The following is a 21,887-nucleotide window of genomic DNA, read 5'->3' on the forward strand; positions in this document are numbered from 1 at the left end:
AGTAAGATTTCCCATTGCCGTCTCAGTCTATATCTATGAGGATCTTTGTAAACAGGCTGCTCCTTTCCTTTAAATCTATACGCTTATTTTTGCACATTGACCCTTTTGCAAGAGACAGTGAAAAGCAGTGACTCAAACAGCCTTTTCGTGCCAATAACAGCCCTGTCGCCACGTTGAGGTCCTTCAGCTTCGTGACTTTCTATCTCTGCTTACAGACATTAGCCAAAGGACAGCGCGGTGGCCATGACAGTTCTCCATGACCCACGCTTCTTCATGAGTCACAGTCCAGTGGGAGGAACGGCTCAAATATGACACCATTTTATACTCTCCGGAGAGGGTTTAGCCAGACAGAGGCAGCAGGTGGTTCGACTGGGATTAATGTGGTTTTAATTAGAAAATGTCTGGCAAAATGTAAAATGATCCAAGTGTTTGTGAAGTGTTACTAGAGCTATGGAGATCACTGGCGTGTGCAACCACTTACCAGGGGGTAGTTGGAATCATTTCAAAAGGAAGGTGAAATTTAATAGTGGTTGGATAAAAAATATATACTTTGAACAGCAAATTTGATCCTTATGGAGTTTTTGTAGGATTATTTATTTGGTCTTATTTAAAACAAGTATATATTAGCAAGTAAATACAATAATATCAGTGTTACACAAGTTAGAGGGTATGAGCTGAAGCTTCGGGAGGTATTCAAGACAAAAAAGGTCGGAAAACACTGGTCTATGCATGTGTTTAAGTGATGAAAAATTGTTGTGGAAATTGGCAATTTAAAACAAAGTATTCCATCTTTCAAATGGTCCTCAAAATGGCACTGATAACAAGAAAAGGTCATGTGACTGGATGATACTGAAAGGTTTGGCAGAGTTTGCATGTACCTCCCTGTGCCTGGTTACTCCTTTTTCCCCTATCATTCCAAAACATGTGAAATAGGCATATGTCATTGCCTGTCTGAGAAAAGTGTATAAAGTGTGTGGTGAGGGGTTTCACAGCCTTAAAACATATATAATAAGTGTAAAAAATAAAGCTGACTACTTTGGATTTCGCCTATTGTGGGTTATTTTTAGAACGTAACCCTTGCGATAAAAGAGGGACCACTGTACTACTCCTGACAGGATACCTACAATAATGAAAAATGCAGATGACAAATTTTCCTACAAGGACAATAAACTGTACCTTACCTTACCTTACAATCCTTTACAAAGTCTCCATGTCATCTCAGGGTCTTCTGCCACACAGCTGCACAGATGTACACATGTATGAAGAATTGCTTAGTTTAAATTACCCACGTAGAGAAGTGATTGTTATGCATTATTTTCGAATGACATTTTGACATTTTGACTTTTTCCAGTTAGGACCAGTTAGCAACACTACTAAGAAGCCACGTATCAGTATAGCTAAGAGCAAATTTGTTTAGCTTGTTATTCTAGATCAGTGGTGTCGAATACATTTTCACCGAGGGCCACATCAGCAAAATGGCTGCTCTCAAAGGGCCAAATGTAAAATAAATCTAACTACTTTTTAAACATGTTAATTAACTATTTCTGTATTTATTACTTATTTAAGTTACAACTGTTGTGTATGCACTTTCCTAAATGTAAAAATATGGCTGTGTAACTGTGCATCTCCTGATAAAATGACATTTTAAGACCATCACACCTTTTAATTTACCCTGTCGAGGGCCACATAAAATGATGTGGAGGGCCACTTTTGGCCCGCGGGCCTTGAGTTTGACACATGTGTTCTAGATCTTTTTACACATCTAAACTCCAAAATCCCCATTTAAAGTCACAAGATTAGTCAGATCTGTTCACAAAAAAATTGCATTAAAGAGTTGACACTTTGCAACCTATAAAAATCATGTTGCCAGATTGTTTTCTCAAACGTAATAAGCACTTGTAAATACTGACGATGGCACAGTGTATTTTTCAGTTTCAATTCAATTAATCTTTATTCCGGACTCATGATCCATTTTTAAAAACAGACAAGAACAGTGACAATACAAACGGTGACATTTACATTTTAAACAGTCAGCCACACCAGTGTCTCCACATCTTGGACTGATACCGGATTGCACTGAATCTTATGTTTTCTGAGTTCATTTTCTGACTTATTCAGCCTGCAAATAAAAGTGTACATTAAAGCTCTTATTACAGCTTGCAAAGTGTTCATTCGTGCATTGACAAACATCTCATACACACTAGTCCATCGCTGCCTCCTCAGTCGCACCCGTAAAGCGTCATTATAATCCACCTGCAGCCTTTGGAGACAGGCTTTTTTGTAAAGATGTCCAGAGGTGGACAGTGTATATATGATCTAAACAACATCAACTTTACATAATCAGAACATGAACCAAACTTGAACATAAGAGTATTCGCTTGAGCATACAACATCCTGCATTGTCTATAAATATCATCATCATCAGAAGTCATTTGATTTTCAGATAGTTGTAAAATACAGACGTTCTCACCATACAGTCCACCTCAAAATCCCTTCGGTCCAACCAAGACCAAACTCTGCTCTGTGGGGGGACAGAGCCTTCTCAGCAGCTGCAGGCACCACAAACTGTGAACTGCTTCAAAAACACTGTGAGACTTTTCTGTTAAGGAACGCCTACAGCTAAAACCTCTGTACCACCTTGCCTTTATATTACCTTTTATATTGATGTCGTATGGTGTTGTGTTTTACTCTGTGTGTAGCACTTTGAGATATGTGTGGAAATGTAAAGCGTGTTGTACATAAACTGCATTATTATTATTATTGGTATGCAACTATAGCTATGTTACACACTGTTGCTTTTGGTGAATGGCTTTTGTTATCCCTCTCTGCTCCTCTGCGCTCTGCTCCCTGGACAGTACAGGAGTTATCTGGCTGTTTGTGACCACATGTGCGTGAGTATTACTGAGCCAGAGTGACTGAAGCTGTAACAGGTGTGAGAGAGAAACAGCCAAAACACTGAGGCAGGGCACGTCAGCGCCAATCTAAGAGCGATGTAAAAGCCAAGACCACCTGAGGAGCAGAGGAAGGGGGCATTTAGAACAGCGGTCAACTGTGAGTCACTAGGTTTACATGCACAGCTCTATTTTCTCATTTTTGAAAGTAAATCTATAGCCCCACCATCATCCTGACCTTAACCTTAACCATAATCTTAAAACCAGGCCCTAAATGTAACCAAATCCAAACAAATGGCTCTCTCTGGCTCTGTATTTTTTTATTTCCCTCATTGCACCTTCAGCCAGACTCAAACATGACCATCCAATCAGATTTGCTTACAAAGGAGCTCACTGGTCACCCATCATTTTTAGTAAAATCTAATTCCTTTCACCTCAGATTAACATTTTTGGTGCTTCGCTTATTGATTCTGTAGAAATTAAAATGTTTTTCAGTCCTCTATTGTTTTCTTTTCATATGCCCTCATGAGCAGCCATATTTGTTTTGATACGAACTCACCATGCATGTCCCTGATTGGCTAATCCTTCTGTCAATCATGCCCATCTGAACTTGAGGAGATTCAAATGTAAAGAAGAAGAAGGAGTGTCTATTTTGAATGTCAGGCAACTTCAACCCAAGAAAAGTGTGAACGTACAGTAGACCCTTGGGAACATAACATGAACAGGTCATTCTGAATACGTTCTTGGTCCAATTTTCATCTTGTCCAGACAACCGTTCAGACAACAGTTGTTCCAGTCCAGCAGATCAAAGAACCAAACAGCTGCAAAGGGAGGACTACAAGTTTAAGATAGTTTAAGACTAGACTGAAAACTTACCTCTTCCCCTTGGCATTTAATACTAGCTAGACATAATATCTTGGTGTTTTATTGTTCTTATCCTGTGTATCGTATTATCTGTATATTTGTTTTTTGTTGACTTCTGTGTGAAGCACTTTGACTGTAACTGTAATTGTTTTAAATGTGTTCTATAAATAAACTTGAATTCAACTGAACTAAACGAGACATTCAAGGGCGTCTAGTAATTTAGCATTAGCACTAAAACAAAAATGACTCACATATGCATTACCACTTTTGCATAGACAACCGTCAAGTGTGTACTGAGCTAATCCTCTGGCTAAGTACCCCTCCATCACATTATAGACAAGGATCCTTATCAGCGCAGCAGTTACGATCTGCTTTTGACAAAGATGAAGTAAGAAGTAAGACCAAATTTACACTTTTGCTGTAGCATTTTGTCCATTAGAGGGCACCACACTTACTCCAGCTCGACTCTCTGGAGCATGCAACTGTGTGATAGAAAGGCTAAATATAGTTGCTAATTTAGGTTTGACACATGTAACACAATATCACTGTCAACAGATGGCCGGGACAATCACTTTTAATGGAGGCTAGACGACTCACACCAGCTTTGAGTTCAAAAGTACTTCTACAATGGGAGTATTTCTGTGTTAGCTTTGTCTCACGTTTCTTGGTAATTAGAAATACTGACTGCTCCTATTATAACCTTTACCTGGAGCGACAGAAGCTCATTTGGTAGTGCATTTGTCTACTGGGTTGAAGGTTGGGAGTTCTAATCGATCTCTCGACATAAACATCATTGGCTGAGCAGTCAGATCCACTGACCCACAGGTTGGCGATGCGTTTCCGGCTCCCACAGATAAAAGCTGTGGTTGTGTCCTTGGGCAAGACACACCCCGACCCCAGTGTGCACACTACTGTATGAATGTGTGTGTGAGAATGGGTGAGTGTTTCCCTGATGTAAAGAACTTTGAGTGCCTTGAAGTGCTAAATGTGACCATTTACCCAGAAAATTTTGTTAGGTTTTTAAGATACTGAATACCATGTAAATCCACTGAAGTCACTTTACGGAGATTTATTCTGTTCATATGCTGCACTGCACTGTCACTCTTATTGTACATAATAGTTTTTGTTGGTATTTTATATTTTGCTCTTAGAGACTATTTTTAGTTTATTTTTTAAGTCTATTTTTAAATTATTTAAGCTATTATCTATGTTTTATTGCATGTTACCATTTTCCTGCTGTTCATGAACTGTGCGGTGCAATACTGGAATTTCCCCTCTGCAGGACTAATAAAGGCATATCTTATCTTATCTTATCTTAAGATGACTGATATCTAACAAGCAAATATTATGCAGGTTTCTTCTTTTAATTATTATTTTTTTTATTTATTTAATTTATGATGTATTCTTTTTTTTTTTTTTTTTTTTTTTTTGAAATACAGTCCAGATTTTTCCTTTACAGTATGCAATCATGTAAATGGAAAAAAGGCAACGTAATGTATTTTAATAGGCACTTTTTCTTTTTTTTTTTTTTTATACTCAATGAGTGGCAAGGTAATGTTCCAAACAGGTCGTTACTCTTTCCAACTACAGAGCAGATATATAATTAAGAACATTACTAAGCACTTGGCCCATTCTCACCTGTGAAGTGTATAACATGAGAGATTTAATTTAATAGCATTTTATTTTTCCAGACCAAGGCTTAGTTTTTTTCATATCTGACAGTTTCAACAGTTCAGACTCGTCCACCCAAAATATAAAATAGAACCGGAGCACAAATGTAACGTCATATACGAAATATCTTGCAATAAAACACATTAAGGAAACAGGGAGGGCGCTCAGTACACAACAAAAGGACAGAATGTGAGAAGGAAATGTTGAAGATGTGCAGATGAGCAACAAAACACAAAGCAGAAAAGAAGCAACACAAATCAGCCATTTTTGACTATTGTAAAAGAGAGAACCACATTATGGACTGGGACATCGCTGGATCAAAGGGGCAATTGAAATACAAAAACGTGCAAATGAGACTTAAACCGGGACGAGGGGGTCATTTAACTGTCACACACCTGGGATACTGCCCTGAAGACGTCAGACTGCAGATGGCGCTGTCGTCCTGCCTCCACCGGTTGGAAGACAGCACCAAAACTTGTTTAAATCAAGATATCATGTGACCACTCTGAGGCGCTAGTGAGTAGTCCAAACTGTCAGGTATGAAAACAAACTAAACCTAATCTGTTAAAATAAATTAACGGAAGACCAGATGAGTCTCTTTGGACTAACATGAGAGACTTCTGTCATTGTCAGTGCACTTTTGGCCTTTTGATGATTTTCAAGCACAGTTTTTCTGTATTTGAAGAAAAACATTTGGCAATATATTACCCTTTTTACTGTTGGCAGAGATCAAATGGGTCAAAAATAGAGACACCTGAGACATTTCTTGTATACAACTGGGACAAATCACTGGTTTTGGATAAATGCACTAGGACATGGGACAAATGGCTCTAAACTTGGACTGTCCCGGGTAAATAGAGACATCTGGTCATCCTATATAGACTTGAATTGATAGAAATGATCAGGTTCAGCATTAGTGAATTTAGCTTTTGCATATTTCACCCCAAAGTACAATGTATCAATAGGGAAAATCTGGCTCTTGTTCCCATCTGAGAATGTGACATCATCACATTCTACAATCTGAAAACCACTTTACTACAGCCTGTATTAAGCTACACATTGACATGGCCTTTCTCCGTTCACTCTGTGTCTCTCCAAATGCCATTATATGATGAGGACTGATGGTTCTCTAAAGCTTCTGTTAGGCTGAATGGGAAAAAATTAGACTGAGCTCCATCAAAACACCATGCACTCACTGTAGAGGAATCCTCGCTAATTACAGCAGAGTCTGAGGAGAGAGAGACTGCGAGAGAGGAAAAGGGAGAGAGAAAGAGAAGACCTGTCAGTACAACCCCACCAGAGTGTACATGGAGACAGAGACAGAGAGAGAGAGAGAGAGGGAGGGAGGAAAAGGGAGAAAGAGAGAAGACCTGCCAGTACAGCCAGCCCCACTAGAGTGTACACGGAGACAGAGAGAGAGAGCGTGAAGGAATGAGGAAAAGGGAGAGAGAGAGAGAGAGAGAGAGAGAGAAGACCAGTCAGTACAACCCCACCATAGTGTACAGGGAGAGAGTGAGGGAGAGAGGAAGAGAAAGAGAGGGAGAGAAAACCTGTCAGTACAATCCCACCAGAGTGTACAAGGAGAGAGTGAGGGAGAGAGAGGGAGAAAGGAACAGGGAGAGAGAGAGAAGACCAGTCAGTACAACCTCAGCAGAGTGTAGGGGGAGAGAGAGAGAGGGAGGGAAAAAAGAGAAAGAAAGAGTGAGAGAAGGAGAGATAGAAGACCTGTCAGTAAAACCCCACTACAGTGTACAGGGAGAGAGGGAGGGAGTGAGAGAGAAAGAGGGAGAGGGGGCAGACGGAGAGAGAAAGAATCCCTGTCGTACAACCCCACCACAGTGTACAAAGACTTGGTAGTGATCCATACAGTGTTATACAAACGTGTGAGGAGAAGGGAAGCCCTCACTGACAGAAGTGCTGCTCTCTGTTTAAAGGAGATTATAGACCAATAATATTTAATAAAGATGGAGGACAACTGGAATTAATATTGTTAAAAATGTAGATGTTATTTAATTTTTTATAACACAGTAAGTTCAAGAGTCTAGCCACTAATAAAAATGACCAGGTTTCACATTTATACATAAATTTGGGATATTACATCGTCAAGTACAATGCAAATAATATGAAAATCTGGCCTCATCTGAGAGTTTGCCATCGTCACATTCTGCATTTGAAAAGAGTTTTACTTTTACTATAAATAATGCTCCCATTTATTTAACTACAGCCTCCTTTCATCTTTTAATTAATGATTAAACATTCACTGTGCACTTCACATAACTTTGTATTGCTTTCCAACATTCCATGATATGGCATTAAACTGATCTACTTGTATCTCCATGGAGACAAGCATAATGCCACCAGACACGTTACTCACATTAACACCTCCAGCGGACAGGCAAGTAGAGAGGAAAAGAGGAAAAGTGGCACAGTGCATCTTTAACATAGGGCTCTGTAAAACAAGGGGGGGGGGGGGGGGGTCAGCCATTTTACATTTTAGCTTTTCTCTTTCACTACTGTCCAAATAAACCGTTAAAGGCGCGTGATGGAGAGCGCACTCACCTCTCCCTCGCCGCTCCGACTGCAGCACTGTTGAATAATCACCTCCTCCTCCTCTCTCTCTCTCTTTCTAACTCTCCCTCCCTCTGTTTAAAATGCCTCTCACATGCGCGCTCCCGTGCCCGCTCCTTACCACGCTCTCCCTCCCTCCCTCTCTCTCCTCATCCCTTTATTTCAATCCATCTCCATATCTCAAACCACGGGGGCGCGCCTTTACAGCTCTCTTTCCAATCAATGCGGTCAGTGTCTGTCTGTTGTAATTTCTCCCTCACTTTCCTCCCTTCCTCCCTTCCTCCCCCCCTCGTAGGGACACCAGCGCGCGCGGCTTTACCATTTATTTAGCTAAAAACAATGTTGCTGCTTCGGCTCGCCTGCCCACGCTAAAACAACAGTATCAGATCACGAGAACCTGTTAGATGCAGTCTCAAAGTGCGCGCACAAATAATGGACTCGTTTCAAGGTTTTTTGCTCAGCCCCCACCTTCGCGTTCCCCTCTCTCTTTCTTTCTCTCTCTCAGCCTTCCTCTCTCTCCTCCCTCTCTCTCGTATATCTCTGCATTTCTCCCTCTGCCTCTGCTTCAGCTCAGCGGCGAATGCGGTGTAAAGTGGACGGCACGGGCGCGCAAACGGACAAGAAGACACAAAAAAACTACACTACTTTTCGTTTTCAACACCTTGCCATTTTGTGCAACCCGCTTGTACCAGGACTCTGTGAGGATTTCCAGCTTTAAAACACCCTTCTGTGAACTAGTTTTCGTTTGACATTTTGCCGGATCTGTCGGAGTTTGCTGCACTGCGAGCCTCTCAATAAACTGCATTATTCATCTTTACCCACCGCTTTCGGCTCATTTGTCTGCACCTTTCGCGAGGATTTCCACGTTTCTAACATGTACTCCGCTTTCTATCCCGTGTGGCTCTTTGGAAACTGATATTTTAAACGTTTTATCCAAGTTTTACGCAAGAACTAAGCTACTGTGGCTCGCTTTTTGTTCCATGAAGGATCCCTATGTTCTTTCGGACTGACGAGTATCCAGTGTTGCACCAAATGGAAGCGGTATTTCTTGAATCTCTAAACCGCTGGTGCGCAACTTCGGGACGTTTTAATTGGATGCGTGTGCTTGGCTGAGACACATACGCGCTCCCTCTTTCTCTCCCTCACCTCTCTTTAAACATTAGTCGCTGTATGTAGGGGCCACAAACTCCAAAGAATGCGGGACATTTTCAACTTGGATTCACCGGCTGCGTTTTAATTCTCGATGTCAGTGCGCTTTCTTCTTCTTCCTCTTCTTCTTCTTCTCCACCTGCCCAAATTCGTCTACCCAATGCCTGCCAATGGATGTAGCGCAGCAGCGATGGGGAAGCAACTCGCAGAGGGGTGATCTCTCCAAACAAGAGGAACCCGTGAGCAAAAGACGCATCGGGTGAAATAGGACGCCATCCTTCTTCTTCTTCTTCTTCTTCTTCTTCTTCTAATTCTTCTTCTCCTTTTTCTTCTCCTTCCTCTTCTTCTTCTTCTTCTTCTTCTTCTTCTTCTTCTTCTTCTTCTTCTTCTTCTTCTTCTCCGCGCTCCCTTTCTCCTCCCATGTTTTTTTGTTTCTTTATACATTTGTAAAAGACTGATAGGATACAGCGTTCAGCAGTCTGCATGGAGATATAAACGGGGTTGCGTTCGCTCCTGTGCGCCAAAACCAGGACCATGTCTCGTCTATGCAGCTGCCCCACGTACCAGAGGGGACCTGCGCGCCTCGCCGTCTCTCATTCGGGTAAGGAGCTGTATTCCCACCGGGTTTGGGTGTTTTAGAGGCGGAACAGAGCACAAGGGGGAAAACACTGGGGGAGATGGCACTAAATGTGATTAAAGTAACGAGTGTCCCCAATTAAAGATTTATAGGGACGTAACCAAGCAGCGTCAGGGGGCCAAATCATTGTATTGAACAGGTCAAAAATAATGTAATTGATATAGTGTCAAGAGAAGCAACCCAGGACTAAACCAGGACTAGCAAAGGGGGGGTGATCCCACCAAGGGCACCACCGCAAGTGAGAGAAGAAGGTGCTGCACAAATGGATAGAAAGTCCCCCGTTAAAATGATCTACAGGAGGGCTGCTCTCTGAAAATGAACTGCATCTGCATCAATATTTAATAGAGCAAACTGTATATAAATTAGGATTTATATAGTTGTAAATTAAGCCTTAACTCGTGACTGCAATTAAAGGCTGGGAATTGATTAAAGCAGCATTACAAAAGAGAGAAAAACAAGTCTGGATCCAAACTAAACCAGTAAAATCACTTTCTACAGATACATAAAAGAACTGAAGAGTGGGTCAAATGCAGAGGACACATTTCCGTACAGGGACAGTAAGTACGTTAGCCTCACGATCTATACCAATAGTGCATCTACTGAATAATAACAGTTTAGAAGTTCTTCAAATTAACACATTCACTGAAACAAAATCTCCCCAAAAGTCCAGTGCCAAACAGGTCTAAACAAGGACTAAACTGATACTAATACAGGACTGATCCATTCTGGTGTTAAATGCACGAGTGAATAAGTGAATCAGTGAGAATCACACAGCCGTGGACTATTTGAGATTGAAATAATATTGCAGGATTACATCAGATGTACTGGTGCACTTGTACAGACCAGTGCTAACCCTGCATTTACAAATCAGGACTATGCATTCACATTTATCCTGGTTTGGTTCTGGTTTCAGCTCAGTTTAGTGCTAATATAGACTGGCTTTGGTTCTAGTTCTGATTTTTCAGTCCAGGTTTAGTCCTGGTTTATTCTAAGTTTTGTCCAGGTTTAGTCCCAGTTTAATCCCACTGATGTGCTATTAGCAAATGTGAATCTACCCTATAAAAAAACTAAACCAGTGAGTGATCCAGGGCTGAAACAAGACTAAAGCTGTAACAAACAGTTCCAAATTCCTCTGCTAAAAGTAGAATTTCATAAACTAAGTGAGCCAGAACAAAATGGATCTTGGAATAAACCGTAGATTATACATATTTGTCATACCAGCTGCACCAACTCAACTGCTGAACTGAACTGTTTTAATGTATTTACTACACAAAACAAACCAATGGATCCAGTTTTGATAAGTTAAACATGTTTGCTGTCTTAAAATGGCGCTATGTAAATACTTAAATAGAAATCCAAATACCCACAATGACTAAAAAACAATGCAATACTGAATGTTACTTGCCTGTTCAGTAATGTGCCTGTTATGTCGTGTACAAAAGGTGGCTTTGTTGGGCGTTATTGGGATTAAAATGACTAAACGAGACTCTAACCTCCATTTCATGTACTATAGAACAGAGCAGGACGAACTCAAGCCAATATGTAGTAGCCTGAAGCATGACTAAACCAGTACTAAACCCAGCACTTACCTTGAACAACAATGTACAGAACCAATGGATCAAACGAAATTAGAAGAAATCCAGGTTCAACCAATCCTAAACTGCAACAATGGAGATTATTTCACGATGCTGCACTGTAAACTGTTTGAGCGTAAATTCTGAACAAAAGTGCATTCAGATGCAAATTTCTGAAACGTATATTTATTGTAGGAGTACTAGGTAGTAGTAGGCTATTTATCTCACTAGGTTATAACAGTAAAAAGGTAGTTTGTAATGTTGGTTGAGCACTTTCACGTTAAATCACGTAATCTACAATGTGTTGATGCATTTGCAGTTGTATTGGCTTGGTCCTGATTCAAGACCTGTTCACCCTGGTGTAGACTTGAGTTGGTCCTGTTTTAATCCTGGTTTAGTCTAGGTTTAGTTCCAGGTTTGCATCCTCAATTAGTGGAAAGAAGTAGCTATTATTCCTGTGTTTTCTAAGTAAGAAATCCACAAATGTCATCTTATTTGCAAATCCAAATATTCAACGTATATATTTATGCCACTACACCATCAAAATCTGTTTATTAACCAATTATCTTGTCTGTTTTCTCATTTAAATACTGCAGACAATGTGATGTCATCTGATATTCAGCCATGTTAAGAGTAAATGTACTTTTACCACAGTACTAGATTGACAACTACTTCCACCTCTCATTCTCCAGCCTACAAACTTAACTAAACTGCAGCACGCGTACTGAGTTCTGCTATATTAACAACACTTGTAGCCATCTCCTCTACCTCCAAGCAAACCACTGTATTAGCTTCTAAAATGCAAAGAAATTAGTTTTTTATTGACCTGCCAATATGTCACTGCGTTTTCCCCAGGCTTGTGTTTGCTCTCCCCTAATTAATATCCTGCTCAGCTTCGAATCAAGATAAGAACGCTTCAAATTAAACCCAGTCACACAGGAAAGGGCCCTGCCAACCTTAGAAGGAGGAAACATAGCGTGAATAGCTAATACAAAGGTCCAATATCTATTAAAACTTAGCTTGACAGGATTGATGCAGTGGCAGAATGCATAGGCAGGGTTGCAGCAGATTGTGTAGGGTTGCTTGCGTTGCCTGCAGTGTGAAGAAAGCGTCTAGTGATTAATGGACAACTGAGACAAAGAGAAAATACGTTGTTGCAGTGGTTTTAATTAAAGTGGTTAATTAAAAAGGTCCAGACTTAGTATAAATAGATGTGTGGAAGGATATCGAACACGAGTCTGGAGACCGTTCTAAGCCTTAGCAATTTTGAAATAGTCTTCTTGTCGCTATAAATCCAGGAAACAAATGTGAACAGAAAGATGATGTGTAATTTTTGTTTTTTTTCCCCCCTCAGAGTAGATTTGATAAACTTAATCAAATTTATAGTGATTTTTACTAGAGATAGACGGACATATTCGTTGGCCGATATACTGGACCCATATTTGCACTTTTTAATGTATTGGATATCGGTTTTCAAACTCCAGCACAGGCCAATGTTTGGTTTTGGTCGACCAACTGCCTAAAGAGTACACATAAAGCTTTATTTTAACACTTCAGTGCGAAGAGATAACTGCACAGTGTGTGAATACACAACTCTCTATTGGTTTATGGTAAAAAGGGCTGTGTCAGTTAGAAAGAAATTAGACTACCATAATATGGCAAAAAATACAATCGATACAATACAACTTTCTCTATAGGTTAATCTTCACAGTGTAGAAGGAACAGTTTGATCTTAACAATGAGTCATATGTGGTCATATAATTTTTCCATAATCAAGCAGCCCTCTTCATGGGACTCAGAATGAGATGAGTAATTGTTGCTATAGCAATGAACAATTCAAAACTAAATGTTATATCATTTGAATGGCATTGCATGCAATGCATAGAACAGGAAGTTGAAACTCGTGAATAGTCAGGGTTTATAAAAATAAGATTTTTTTTTTTTTTTCTGCATAAAATTATACAGTTTAATAAGACATGGTGCATAGCCAAATGCAAGCCCTGCATTTATAATCAAATCAATAGAAAGCAATTCACTTAAATTAAGTAGTGTCTTCAAAGGTGAGGGGTATTTTCAAATATTGCTGTTTCAATAGAAGTACAAAGTAGTAATTTGATATAAAACTCTAAAAAACTCTAAAATCTATGTACCAAAAATGCCAATGGCTATGGATTGCAATCTTTTTATCTCAGCAACCCCTAATTTACCTGTAGAATTGGCAACCCCGACACCTTGGCAAACTGCAGCCTTAAAATAAAAGACTTTTATGATTAGTAAATATGCTATAGAACTGTTATCATTACAACATCCCTTTAATATATTTCAAGGGGCCTAGTAGACTACTTTAGGAACCCACTGTGAATCACTATTGTGCAGTGGCCCTGGTTTAGTTTAGATGCATGTTCTGTTGCTCCTGTTTTCAAATTATCATGGTGGTGAAAACATTCCATTAATGCTAAGTAAAAAAAAAAACAAAGATAATGGGTCAAATGATTAAGATTACTGCTACTAATTTCTCTTCAAAGCATGTCCAGTTTCCTGGTTAAATAATGTCATATTGTTAATTTTGTTTTCAGACAAAGCCTTTTACCTACTGCGCACATTGTTAGCCAAATCACTTTTACCAGATGTAGTGCCGAAGAAAATACAACCACGCTTATGTAACAGTTTGTAGGCTTTCGACTGGAGCTGTGGACTCGACTATGGACTGCACTTTGGCCATGATAGTATCTTTGTATGTAAAAATAAGCAAAGACAAAATATCTAATTGACACAGTCGGTTTCTACGGGATGGTGTAAAGCAAGGGTTCCCAAACTGTGGTACAAGTACACCAAGAAAGAAAATATATTCTTCAAGCGATCAAAAGATTATGCAGCTATAAAAAGTGTGGGACCTGCACATAAATAAATACAGGAAATAAAAGAACGGAAAGATTATTTTAGTCTAAATTCTCAGTAGATTTGAAATTCTTAGGTCAAGGTCAAAATCAGATGGGGCTCTGCAATTTACAATCGTGATTTCAATGTTTTCAGGGGTTACATTTAATTGTTCAGAACGATATCCGTGCTTGTTCTGCCACTATTGTAATTCATGTAGTTTCAAGGGAAGCGTATCTGTTTTCCCATGGCTCTATGTTTCCACAGCCCTGTTTTCTTACATTTAAAAGATATTTTAGTAAGTAAATCCATAATCCCAACCCTCACCCTGGCTCTAACCTTAACGAGAATCTCAAAGCAAAACCCTAACCTTTAAGTGAATATGGTTTTTATGTTCTTTCTAATTATTACTTCATTTGGTGGGATAGTACCTGAGGTAACTACAATATATCATAGTTTTACATCAGTTAAATGGTAGTTAGTGGAGAAAGTACAAAAATACATGAAGTTGAAGTGGATTCTAAAACGTCTAAAATGCAGGAACAGTTTACGCATAAAAGCATTTCCTGGCAGTTTAAACCTACATTTAACAAAATAAAGGTGTTATAATGTATCTTTATTAGTCTAATCATAACTATTGTGTGTTTAGCACTATAACTATAGTGCAGTTTAGCCAGGTTTTGGCCCTTGGTAACATTATAGTTGCTAGGTAACACTTATGGAATTACCTCTACGTCATATGTGCTGCTCGTGTCCAGGAACCAGGAAGTTAAATTATAAACTTTACTAAAATTAAGATTTTTTTTTTTTTTTTGGTAAAATCTTAAATATAATGATGCAAACTATGTGATTGAAATGTGTAGTGTAAGCTGTCAGATGCAGTTATACCCTAAAACCTAAGAAACGTGGGAACATAGAGCCATGTGAACATAGAGCTGACCCCATTTTAAGTATATGCGTATTTTGTTTGTGCATAGACATATCCATGACTGTACTGCTGCATGTAATTGTCTCTTCTGTGTCTTGAAGGTCACTAAATGGTTTTGTGGGGGAGGACTTGTAACCGGCGAGATGCTGCTTGTACGACTGCTGGCAGCCCTGTTGTCCTGCGTCCCGGGCTCCCTCTCCTCCTCCCTGTCCTTCTCTCCTGCCTCTTTGGACAGCCCCACCATGGCCGACCCCTCCTCCTCGGAGCTTATGGCAGAGACATGCTCCGTGTGTGCCTGCATGTCCGTGGAAAACGTCCTCTACGTCAACTGTGAGAAGCTAACCGTGTACCGCCCGACGCAGCTAATCCCTCCGGTTTCACAGCTGTATCATTTGAACTTCCAATACAACATTTTGAATATCCTCTACCCGAACTCTTTCCCTAACTTCACCCACGCTGTGTCACTGCAACTTGGCAACAACAACCTCCAAAATATCGAAGGAGGAGCGTTTTCCGGGATGAGTTCTTTAAAACAGCTGCATTTGAACAACAACGAGCTAAAGGTGCTGCGGGCGGACACGTTTATCGGAGTGGAGAACTTGGAATACCTCCAGGCTGACTACAACTTGATTAAATACATCGAGAAAGGAGCGTTCAACAAACTCCATAAGCTGAAAGTGCTTATCCTCAATGATAATCTAATACAAGCGCTGCCTGATAACATATTTCGGTTTGCGTCGCTAACACATCTGGATATAAGAGGGAACAGGATCCAAAAACTACCTTACATAGGAGTTTTAGAGCACATTGGCCGCATTGTTGAACTGCAGTTGGACGATAACCCTTGGAATTGTACCTGTGACTTAGCTCCACTCAAAGCATGGCTCGAAAATATGCCGTATAACATTTTTATCGGGGAAGCTGTTTGTGAAACGCCAAATGATCTGTACGGGAGGCTACTGAAAGAGACCAATAAACAAGAACTGTGCCCAATGGGAACTGCTAGCGACTTTGATGTGAGGATGCCGCCTTTGCCAGGTGATAACGGGCCTTCCAAAATGTCCCCCACAACTATATTGCCAATGGCTACAAAGTCACCTAAAACAACAGACTCTTCTAAAATCTACGGTAACGGTATCGTGGCTGGATTACCGCCATTCGGAAGAAATAGCCAAATTGTTTCCTTTCAAACCCGGACGCCACCTATAATGTGCCCACAACCTTGTAGCTGCAAGGCGCATCCATCAGATTTTGGTATTAGCATCAGCTGTCAAGAACGAAACATCAAAACGTTAGCAGATCTTATGCCCAAGCCTCCAAATGCTAAAAAACTGCACTTAAGTGGGAATTACATCCGAGATATAAGCCCTAATGATTTCCAGGGGCTTGAAGGACTTGACCTTCTCCATCTTGGCAGTAATCAAATTGTAACTGTCCCGAATCGTGTTTTTGCCAACCTTACCAACTTACGGAGACTGTATTTAAATGGAAACCAGCTAGAACAGTTGCATCCTGAAATGTTTTTGGGTCTGACAAACTTGCAGTATCTATATCTGGAGTACAATGCCATTAAAGAAATCCTAGCTGGAACTTTCGACTCAATGCCCAATCTACAGCTCCTATATCTCAACAATAACGTATTACGGAGCTTGCCTGCTTACGTATTCGCTGGTGTACCATTGGCGAGGCTAAATTTGAAAAACAACCACTTCATGACACTACCTGTGAGTGGAGTGTTGGACCAATTGCAATCTTTGACCCAAATAGACTTAGAGGGAAACCCATGGGACTGTTCGTGTGATTTGGTCGCCCTGAAACTCTGGCTGGAGAAGCTAAACGATGGAGTAGCGGCCAAAGAGGTGAAATGTGCCTCACCTGTGCAGTTTTCTAACACAGAACTAAGGAATTTGAAAAGTGAAATCTTTTGTCCAAAGCTGATCCATAGGCGACCGTTCATTCTAACCAGCGCTACTCCAGTTTTGACCTCCTCCTCCCCTGCGGGAGTCGGAAAAGCAGCCAATGGCGGACCTGTCCCACTGTCTATAATGATCCTAAGCATTCTCGTCGTGCTTATATTAACTGTTTTCGTGGCCTTTTGTCTATTGGTATTTGTGTTAAGGCGGAATAAGAAACCAGCTGGGAGACAAGAAGGACTAGGTAATCAAGAGTGTGGGTCGATGTCACTGCAACTTCGCAGGCATAACCATAAATCCGGGAAAAAATGTGCGATTCCCGGTGATGACTTGGGAGGAGAGACGTTTATCCCGCAAACTATCGAGCATATCGGGAAGAGCCACACGTGCGGTATTGGCCGGAATTCCGATTTAGATGCAGGGTTCAAGTTTGCAGATTCGCAGAGGCAAAAGATTATCCTACGAAACTGTGACAAGGATAAGGACGCTTTATCAACTTTGGAGCGAAACAAAAGACTCAGCACCATCGACGAACTGGAGGAGTTTCTTCCCAACAGAGAACCGAGCATGTTTATTCAAAATTTCCTGGACAGAAAAAGCGATTTCAACAGTATAGGGATGGGAGGGTACGAAATACGCTATCCAGATAGTAGAAGTTTGGATAGAAAGATGAAAAAGACGTCGCTAATCGGAGGCAATCATAGCAAGATTGTGGTGGAACAGAGGAAAAGTGAGTATTATGAGTTAAAAGCCAAGCTCCAAGGCACACCGGACTACCTACAGGTGCTAGAGGAGCAGACTGCATTGAGTAAAATGTAAGGATGCTATTTTTGTTTTTAATTTCGTCCATTGGTTCCATGCGGGCAGACAGAAAGCCAAAGTCATCTGTCTTTTCAAGCTTGATTTGCTTCTCCCCCTCTCTCTCTTTTAGCCACACAAACATATCATTCAACCCTCCTCCTCCTCTCCCTCCTCCTTCGTCTCCTTCGCTTTGGGTCTCTATCTCTCTCCCACACATAGCAAAAAAAGTGCCTTCTGGGAATCCTTAATGACCAATGCAGAGATGGACGAAATGGCTCCACACACTTCAAAGCTAGCACTCGAATCAGCGTGGACATATTTGCAATTTAAAGACCTATTCTGGATTATTCACCGTGAATCATACCACGTGCTTTCATACAATAGGGACCGGACAGCGACTATACAGACTAGTAAATTTGCTGCTATAAAAATATTTCATTTTGTTTTTTGTTTTTGGCTCATTTCTTTCCCAACCAAATTCAACCGCAAGGGTCTTGAAAAACAGTGCTTGAGAAAATACCTCGCCATTTTCAACATTTATTTTTTTCCCAAAAGATTTCAAACAATTGGTCTATTTTTGCTTTATGAAAGTTGTGCTCAGTCCTAGTTGCGAAGGTTATGGATACTTTGCTGTAATCCGTATGCATTTGGGATTTCTGCATAGACTCTTTGACTTTTTTATGGATTCAAAATGCTAGTGGTACTTCATTTGGAAAAAGGCAACAAGGCACCGCTATTAGGAATGATTTCTTGATGTTTTTTTGTGTAAAGAGCCATGTTAAATATAGTGTCTTCTGAATGGTGTTTCTCTTCAAAAGTTCAAAAAACTGTTTTGGGTGAGATATTATATAATGGCACATTCACTGTCAGAGGACTTATTTCTGAAGAAAAAGTTGAAAAAATGTAATTAAAAAACTATATTACTAAAGCTGCTTGCCATGTAAGCGTAAACCTGGAAATTTATTTTGTATGTCTTACATTATTTGTATTTGTGGGACTGGTTTGTAAATTACAAGATGAAACATTTAACGGACTTGAAATGGTATAATCCTAATCCCAACCCCTATGGTCAGATCCGTAGTCCAAAATGCAGACATAGTTGCTTTATTTTTCTATACGAGATTATTTAAACAGTATTTGGTTTCACTTAAAGGTGCACTATGTAACTTTTCTGGTGGACAGTCCACCATCTCCTTGTCTCTATGGAAATTAGGTCTGTAGTCAATTAAAGAAATAAGGGGCATGGCAAAAGCTCTCAAAACTATTACATATCTTTGTTTATGAGATCCGAAGTGCACTCACAAGACCACACATGCACGGGAGTTCATGCAAAAACAACAATTTATGCAGAATAAAGTAGAAGGAAGACAAATTAAGCTTGTGAATCATGAATCTGCCTTTTTAGATATAAATACCAACGAAACCCAGATCATCAGTGAACTCACTAACTTCTCCTTTCTGTTGTTGTCCCATATAAATCCTTATAATCTCAATAAAAGTAGTCGTCGTCTAATACAAATTTTGGTTGACTAAAGCTCCGCCAACCGATTAATCGACTCAATGACTAAAGGCCTGCAAACCTAATGAAGACGTTACTGCTTTTTATGGGATGTTCCAAAGTACATCTCAATCTTGCATTTATTCTGAGACTTTTATTTATTTATTTATTTTTTATTACTTAGTTGAAAAAACAGATCTGACCTGTAACTTGGCCTCATCACCTGCTTATCTCTATGGCGATAAATAATACTGTGGAACCTTTTTTGGCAAGGCAGTAACATCTCCATTGAGGCAAGCATGTTAGTGGACCCTACAGCAGAAAAGTTACACAGTGCAACTTTAACAGCAGAGAGAAAAGGATTGTATCAGGCATCAAACTGGGACTGTCAGCTTTGTTGTTCTCAGTGGAATTCGACCCGAGTGGCGTGAGCGAACAAGAGTTGGTTGTGAAACGTGATATTTTCCTTTTTTTTTATTGCAACCTTAAGCCTAATCTAGTCCTGGCAGTTCCTTTATTATTACTATTATCACCACTACTCTTATATCTCTGCCAATTATCTTGTTCAAGGTTATGCAACCAAAATATATGTGCATTCAACTCAATATGGTTCTGCATTGCTGGGATGGGAATTGTTCAAAATTACGAAATTGAGAATCATATCCATGTGCAATATATGCTTCAATTCATTTTTGTTTTATTTATTTAATTTCAAGCTTTTTTCACAAATTTTGTTGAACTATCCGGTCCTTATTTAAAAGAGTATTGTTAAGTTAAAACTATGAGTGTTTATTGACATTTCAATTGAATAGAATGTATCTTGGAAAGTATAATAAATACAGTTTTCTATCAGTCATAAATTGTCTGTATACTGGCTAATTTCTTTCTCACTATTACCATGTCAACAACTGTGATTATACTGATGCGATAATATACATCATTTGTTTCATGGAGTCAGGGGGACCCCATAAATATGTTTACACAGCAGGAAATACACAGCAAGAAATTGAGTTCACATTAAATATGGAGTTCATATTAAAATGTATTACATCTAATCAGTATTAAAACCACAGTCATGTCAAAATTTATGAGGAAAGCCTGTTGTGCTCTCTACTGGGGGAATGGCTGATTTAAAGGCGCATTATGTAACTTTTCTGGTGGGGGTATCATCACTTGCTTATGTCCATGGAGACGTTATTACTTGACCTGGAATGTCCCACTACTTGCATGTATTCAATTACAGATTTTGATTGCAAAAAAAAATAAAAATTCTTAAGCCCGCCATACACTACAAGATCATTTGGGGAGGCGTGACCTGACTTTCGATCTTCATAGGCAATTTATGAGCTGATCTGTCATATCGTAACTACAAAACATCACCACGGCAACAGCTAATAAAACCATAGACAGTATAAAGAAGCGTACTAAGTGAGTGTGACGTCACCCACAGCGTTCGGCTCCAGTCAATTGAAGCCCATCAAGGTTAGCATTTATAGAGGCAAATTTGGAGCAAAGTTGCGTATCAGGAATTCCAACCTCGAGTATCATAGCAACCAAAGAGCCAGTCTTCATTTCGCATGTTTAAAAATCGCTTAAGTGTGAAAAATCCTGCAGTGTGTGGCAGATTTCAGAGTGGGTAAAGTTGCATATTGGCTTGATGGTGCCACCTATTGTCTTCATAGAGATAAGTCATAAAACAAGTGCCAACAAATGCCATGCCATACGGTGGAACATTCCAGGCAAAGTGGTCACATTTCCATAAGCAGGTGGCGGACCCTCTTTGTACATTAGATGTTTTTTTTCAACTCTGATGGCAGATATTAACCACCTTTAAATGTGTAATTTTATTTTTGTTACCAGTCTTACTGAAGTTGTCTGTTGGAAAGACTTTGCTTCACATATTTATTCTTGAATCGATGTGTGATGTTTCTTCCAGAACAGACTTGATTGACTTTTTCTCATTGAATTTGCCAAATAATTTTCTTTGATGTTGTACAAATTCAAGTTTTCATGTTTTTCAGTCTTGTCTTAACATCAAAAACAGATCATAGCAACAGTTTGCTTGAGATGATGAAACCACTGAGAACATTGGACTGGTTTAGTTTGCATAATGCAACAATAAAACACTATTAACATTGGCAGAACATTCACACAGCACTACAAAGCAGTAGTGATGTTTTAGATAAATCATGGGGCAGTACTGTAATTTGGTGTCACGATTACAATGGCCAAAAACATTGCAGTTAACGATTATATCACGATAATGATGTCGCTGACAGGTGTGAATATGAATAACTATCATTTTAATGTCATGAATAAGTGCCACGTTTAAACAACTGTTGTGTAACTGTACTGTGGAAGCAACTATGATTTAGCAGAGAGCATCACAGAAAAGTAACTTTTTCTGTACATTCTGGTGATAAAAAGGTCATTATCCATCAATTTTTTTCCGCTTATCTGGGGCTGGTTTGCGGGGGCAGCAGTCTAAGCAGGGACCAGACTTCCCTCACCGCAGA

At 39.8% G+C, this 21,887-nt stretch overlaps 1 protein-coding gene across 1 annotated transcript; it reads left to right on the top strand.

Moving 5' to 3' along the window:
* Positions 1 to 8,561: 8,561 nt before the first annotated feature.
* slitrk4 (SLIT and NTRK-like family, member 4) lies at positions 8,562 to 20,228 on the top strand. The gene is made up of 2 exons (XM_033974465.2): positions 8,562 to 9,744; positions 15,261 to 20,228. The coding sequence occupies exon 2, from the start codon at positions 15,303 to 15,305 to the stop codon at positions 17,889 to 17,891; it is 2,589 nt and encodes an 862-aa protein (XP_033830356.1). The 5' UTR covers positions 8,562 to 9,744; positions 15,261 to 15,302; the 3' UTR covers positions 17,892 to 20,228.
* Positions 20,229 to 21,887: the final 1,659 nt, after the last annotated feature.

The sequence above is a fragment of the Periophthalmus magnuspinnatus genome, chromosome 10, assembly GCF_009829125.3.
Source record: "Periophthalmus magnuspinnatus isolate fPerMag1 chromosome 10, fPerMag1.2.pri, whole genome shotgun sequence".
Taxonomy (NCBI): domain Eukaryota; kingdom Metazoa; phylum Chordata; class Actinopteri; order Gobiiformes; family Gobiidae; genus Periophthalmus; species Periophthalmus magnuspinnatus.

Bases quoted from the DNA above. Each gene is read 5' to 3' on its own strand.
- slitrk4 (XM_033974465.2), top strand. From the start codon at position 15,303: ATGCTGCTTGTACGACTGCTGGCAGCCCTGTTGTCCTGCGTCCCGGGC.